Source organism: Poromitra crassiceps, assembly GCF_964638095.1.
Source record: "Poromitra crassiceps genome assembly, chromosome: 30".
NCBI classification, from domain to species: domain Eukaryota; kingdom Metazoa; phylum Chordata; class Actinopteri; order Beryciformes; family Melamphaidae; genus Poromitra; species Poromitra crassiceps.
Genome location: NC_139652.1, coordinates 13,983,487 through 13,989,486, shown reverse-complemented (window position 1 = coordinate 13,989,486; position 6,000 = coordinate 13,983,487). Strand labels below are relative to the sequence as shown.

Below are 6,000 nucleotides of genomic sequence, written 5' to 3'. Positions count from 1 at the left end.
AAAAAATTCATCATCACATACTCTTTATTGCAAAACTGTTTTGATCGTTTTTCATCACCATCAAGAGCCCAGACAGAGCAGCACTGTTCATGTAACCATCAAGAGCCCAGACAGAGCAGCACTGTTCATGTAAGAGGGGGGGAAGGGGAGGTGACAACTGTGTAAAAAAAGAACTAATTTCAATAATAATAACAGTAATAATAATATAATTACAAAAGAAATAAAAACATCTCTAACGGACAAACACAATCACCTCAATATAAGACGAGATTCGGTCACGGTCACAACAACCAGAGAAAAGCTGTTTTCTTTTTTTTTTCCTCTCTTTTCTTTAATGAATTAAATAGTTTTTAAAAATATCTCACCATTTACTTATACTCATCTTTTTTCATTTATTGCGAAAAAATAGGCAACTGGACTAATTGTGATGATGTGAGTTTTTGTGTGTGTGTGTGTGTGTGTGACAGAAATAAGAGATAAGTGGAGAGATACTGTATAGTGGAACGTCTTGGAGCGTTGGCACTGAGAGCAGCAGCAGTGTGCGGCGATGCAGTACTCTCCTTCAGCCACCGAGTGGCACAGTTCAGTCGAAACATTCCTACGGGCCTGAGCTATCGCAGCCCTACTGTATTTAGAGGAGGCCAAGTCCCGTCAGCAACAGCCTCCGTATCGGAATGATGCTTGTGTGTTGAATCTCTGTCCACACGGTCTTGTATCAGTGTTGCCAAATCTCAGTTCTATGTACAAAGATTTCAAATCCCTGAAGGACATCTACAAAGACAAGTGCAACCTCCATTTGACCATCCCCTTTCTGGAGAAGCTCATGGATCGAGGGGTTCCTCTGTAGGAAGAAAAAGGGGGGGGGTAGTACCAATCAGATGTGGTAAACGTGCCACAGCAGGACTCAACAGAATTGTTCTTGGTTTTGGGACAAGGGGAGTAGAAGTTAGGAATGATGGGAAAGGACCGAGCCCCAGGAATGTCAAAGAAAGGGGAGCTGTGAAGAAGTGACCTTCCTCAGATGGGGCAACCGACAACGTCGTAAAATAAGTCTCTCGTCTTTCAAAACGAAACGTCCAAAAGGGGTGAACACAGAAAAGAAACAAACGAATCAAAAGAAACGCACAACTGAAACCACGCACCCATTGTCTGTTTGTTACAGTATATCCGTTCATGCTGATCGATCAGTCTCTCCATGCTTTTCTTTTTTTTAAATCACTGTTTTACGACAGAGAAACTCTTTATAGACCAAGCCGTCCTGCTTGGCTTCAGTGATAAATGTGTCTGTATTTTTTTGTTTCTCGCTCATCCCGTGCTTTGTCTGCCCGTCTTTCTGTCAGTGTGGCAGCTGTTGTGTGGCACCCCCTGGAGGGCTGGCTGCCCTCCGTGTCTCTGCGGTGTCCTGGGGGCGGGGCATGCGGTTCATCAGGGGTGGGAACCCGGGACAGGTAACGGGGTTTCTTCGGACCACGGCCTTGGAAGTTTTTGGGGGGATCGGGGTGTAAACTGTATTGTAGTACTGCTTTAGTCTGGGGTGGGGGGCTTCATCCAGCAGGGCAAGGGAGGGGGAGGGGAGGGGGCTACTGGGCTGGAAACAGTGGAGAAGAGAGACATAGAGAGAGAGGAAGGGTCTACGCTGACCGTCTCAAATAACTCCCTCGACTATCTCTGCTGCCCTGGCTATGTAAAGGTCATGGCAGACGGGACTCATTGACTTTCCTCTCTCGTCATTGAAAAGATCAGCAGCTAAGTCAGTGGCCCATGACTGGATGCAAGCGAGGTCAAACTGAGAACGAGTGGCCTAGGAAGAGATCGCTTGATAGGTAGATGGACGGGCCAGGCGGAGAACTTCGAGGCCGGTAGAAGAGAAGAGAGTGCATCTCTTTTGGACATCAGAGACACCCTGACTCCCTTTCACAGTGTGAGCAGCATCCATCGTCGTCAAATCGTCGGACTGCGTTTGTGTTTAGGTAGTACGCCGCACTGGGAGACATCTTGGAAGAGACAGCCGTGGCATCAGCTACTACGTCGTTTCGTCTCCCTAAGGAGGTGCGGGAGGGCCTGAGTCTGTCATCTTGACATTGCTTTGGGGGAGACGATGGAGGGGTCGTGTGTGGAGGACTTAAGCCTACTCAGATATGCGTGTATGTGTGGGATGTGTGTGTGTGTGTGTGTGTGTGAGTGTGTGTGTGTGTGTGAGTGTGTGTGGGATAGGGCTAGCCTGATATCGGACTGAAGTGTCAACTCGTTACGACTCCGTTTCCTTCTTCAGTCTGATGTTGCCTCCAGTGTAACTGATTTCCATGGGGAGGGGGATTACATTTTCCCTAACCAATCACAAGAGACCTAGCCTGGGAAACCTGACCAATCTGCAAGCTCATGTTTGATTTGCTCTGGCGCAGGCTATATGAGACCAACATATCCACCTGAATCTAATCCAGTGGGGAGAACACAAAAAAATAGATCCCCTTTGAATACATGCCTTCAAAGTAGAGTGCTGTCCAGATGTAAAAGTAATTGGTACTTTGAATGGATTTTAGAACAGCCTCGATAGCAGCGTCTATCTCGTCTATAGCTGTTACCATTGTTGCTATTACTCCTCGGCACACTTGACAACAGCTTGACAATAGTATTAGTCCCGCCCGTTGCGCTGTTCATTGGTGCTGATTGGCTAATCGTTAGTCCCCCCCGGCGCGCATTGGCCAGGACAGGAAGCAGTCAACTCGGTGGAGTGGGCGGCTTCAAAGGTCTGCACCCAGGCAAGGATAGGGCTGGAAAGAATACAACAAAATCCTAAATCGCTCTCTCATCGCTTCCAACTCTCTCACTCGCTCCGTTTCTTCGTCTCCAGCCTCTCTCCTCTCTGTCGTTCCACAGGCCGGCCGCCACCAGGGGGGGATATTTAGGCTAGTTGTTTGGGATGGTTTTGGGGCGGTGGTGGGGGAGGGGGGAAGGGGGTTGGGCTGATAGGAGTGTATGGCTATGAGCTGAGCCAGGGGTGGTTGAGGCAGTCGCCGGCGGAGGCCCTCTTCTCGGGCACCATCTCCAGCATGGGCATGAGGAAGTGGGTGAAGTGGCCGGCGTCCTCGTGCGACCAGCCGTACTTCTCCACCAGCACGTCAAACAGAGACCAAGGCTTCAGCTTGGTGATGTGCCGCAGCTCGCCTGCAGGGGGCAACGGGGAGCAGAGTCAAGACACACGGCATTGGAGAAAGTGGGGAGAGAGAGAGTGAAGGGACAGAAAGAAAGGAAGAGAGAGAGAGAGAAAGAGAAGTGCAGAGGTAATAGAAATGGACAAGAGGAGGAAGGCGGGCATTATTAAAGACAAGAGGAAAGGGATTGGCTGAGAGAGCGAGAGTGACGGTGAGAGAAGAAGGGGATTGGCCGAGAGAGCTGGAGTGACAGTGAGGAAAGTACAAGAGAGGATGATTGATGAAGGGAGAAATCAAGACAGAGGGTCCAGTTCAAAGCATGGCTGCCATGGTGACCTCTCCTTCCTCTGCACTGATCGGAAAGCACAAAATTCTGGGTAACAATTAGGCCACAACCATTTTTCCATTTTTTTTTTACAGATTATGAAAGTGCAGATCGTAAACTTTCAATTGATGTGTCACACACTGAAATCTGACAATAGCAGAAGAAGATTATTCTTATGATTATTTGAATGTTCGTGCAACATTCAGAGAAAATTGCCCCGGAAGTTGGTGAACAAGCTTGGCTTGCCCTGTGCAAGTACCGTAAATTCCGGACTATAAGCCGCACCTTTTTTCCCGTTTTTTGGGCTTTTTTGGCCCCTGCGGCTTATATAACGGTGCGGCTTATCTATGGATTAAAAAAAAAAAAAAAAAAAAATCTCTCTTTTTTAGCACTCTTTCTAACTATAAATCCACTTCTGTTTTAATTTCCTCTCTTGCCCTCTTTTCACCACACTGTATGACACTGTATGACACTGTGTGCACTGTAAAAAACAACACAGGTGGTGTTGTGTTATGTTGTTTTGTTGAAATGTTAATAAATGGGAGCTTCCTCAAACAGCAATCTCTTTCCCGACAATCCCCTCTGTGCATGAACCCTTACATATGGTAATTAAACATTAAAACACAATAAAAAATAATAAAAAATACCATTAAAACACCCGTGGCTTATAGTCCGGTGCGGCTTATATATGTAAAAAATAGTCAACTTTGCAGGTGCGGCTTATTAGTCTAGTAGGAACGGGGGGTCCCCGCGCACCCGAAAGATATATTTTTCTAACATAGATTTTTGTACTCCTCAAGGTGTCTAATAAACAAATTTTGTTGTTACCCCGTTGAAATAGTGTCCCATGGGTCCGTTTGGCGGCCATCTTTGCGGGCATATTGCGATGTCTGATGAAAATGGATAAGGTCATAACTTTTGAACTAGACGTCATACAGAGACAAATGACACCACTTTTCTGTATGATTTCTGCATGAGGAATTGATTGAGAGGGTTGTTTTAATGATTTTAACAGGTTTGGTATAGTAAAACTCAAAAACATTTGAAGAAAGTGTCTAATTTACTCTCAAAATCTTGCAAAAGAAATCTATCTACATATTAGTCCATGGGCCAGAAGGGTTGGGAATAATGCTCATATAGATTTTTGGCAAGGTATACATCTCTAGAGTTAGAAAATATGTGAGAGCATTGCACCAATGGTAGCTAAATGTGTGTTATCACTCGATTTATAACACCATGCAAAACATAATAGTTGGGGGACTTTTAGGGACATTTGAGGCTAAGTTCATGCAAATCAAGTCTAAAAGCTCCAGATTTTGCCCAGAATTAGCCCAGGGCATGCTCTAACAATTGAGCCAGAGTGCCCGAGCCGGTGACCCCCGGGGTCACCATGGCAGCCAGATCCAATATGACCACTGTCCGAAAAAGATTTTGGCTATAACTTTTGAAAGAGATGAGCTAGAAATACAGACTTGGTGTCTATCTTATGTTTTTTGACCATTAGAAAGGTGTTGGAATGCTTATCTTTACTAATGAAGATGTGTGTGGACCCCTAATCTGCATATTTCCAAGATGGCGACTACCTGAATATGAGTTTTACCATAACTGTTGATGCTTTTAGTAAACTCGGTGTCCATTTTATGGTTTTTGAGTTTTAGAAACACATTGTAATACTCAGATTTATGATTGAATCTATCTATAGCATTCTACTTTGCATAGTAAGTAGGCTACCAATATGGCCGCTAAACAACTTTTTTTTTTTACATACACTTTCACCCAGATTGAGTGTAGACTTGTAAGAATAAGTTACCATCAAACTGGTGGAAACAAACAATCTACAGTATGTATCTTACAGATTTTATTGAAACAATTAGACAAATAGAGTAGAACCCATTCCCATTGATACAGTCTGTGCATCAATGCTCTCCATAAATGTGAAATGCTATCAATACTGATCAAAGCTGTTTAGAATTTGAACAAAATATTACAATATCAGAAACAAAAACAACAGAACAAAACATATATTGGTGCCTATATGTACAAGTGAGTAGTAGCCTACTTATGTCCATAGGTTGAATTGAGTTAGAAGTGCTCAGTCCTTTTGTTTTACCAGGGTGACTGATTTTGCATAAAAGACTTCAGATGACAAGTGGTTTTTGTTTATATCCTTATATCCACAGCCAGATTACTCAAATATTGTTGTCTCGACCCTCATTGTTGGTACAGGCACTCTTGCATCCACATTGAGGTGCCACGGGCTCCAGCTTTACAGTATTCACAGCACCCACTACATGACTTTTTGCAGATGCAGCAGAATGATTGCTCAGGCTTTACTGGCATCTGGAAGATGGGTCCAGTAAGGTTCCAAAGTCTTGGTCATGGAGTCCCAGTACCAGCCCCACGTACTGAACTCTGGATGTTTTACTGGACAGAGGTTGCCTGATTCCAGTAGAAGCTGGCCTGCAGCAGTCCCCATTTTACATGCTGAATCAGTGCATCTTGGGTGGGAGGCAGGTTCTCTTG

General features: G+C 44.9%; 1 protein-coding gene across 2 annotated transcripts in view; it reads right to left on the bottom strand.

Moving 5' to 3' along the window:
• Window positions 1–283: 283 nt before the first annotated feature.
• srpk2 (SRSF protein kinase 2) overlaps window positions 284–6,000 on the bottom strand; it is a 126,326-nt gene continuing 120,609 nt past the window's right edge. For both annotated transcript variants that reach the window (XM_083663140.1, XM_083663141.1), the window contains one exon: window positions 284–3,165. In XM_083663140.1, the coding sequence (XP_083519266.1) occupies window positions 2,981–3,165 (185 nt within the window). In that variant the 3' untranslated portion in view covers window positions 284–2,980. The remainder of the gene's footprint in view (window positions 3,166–6,000) is intronic.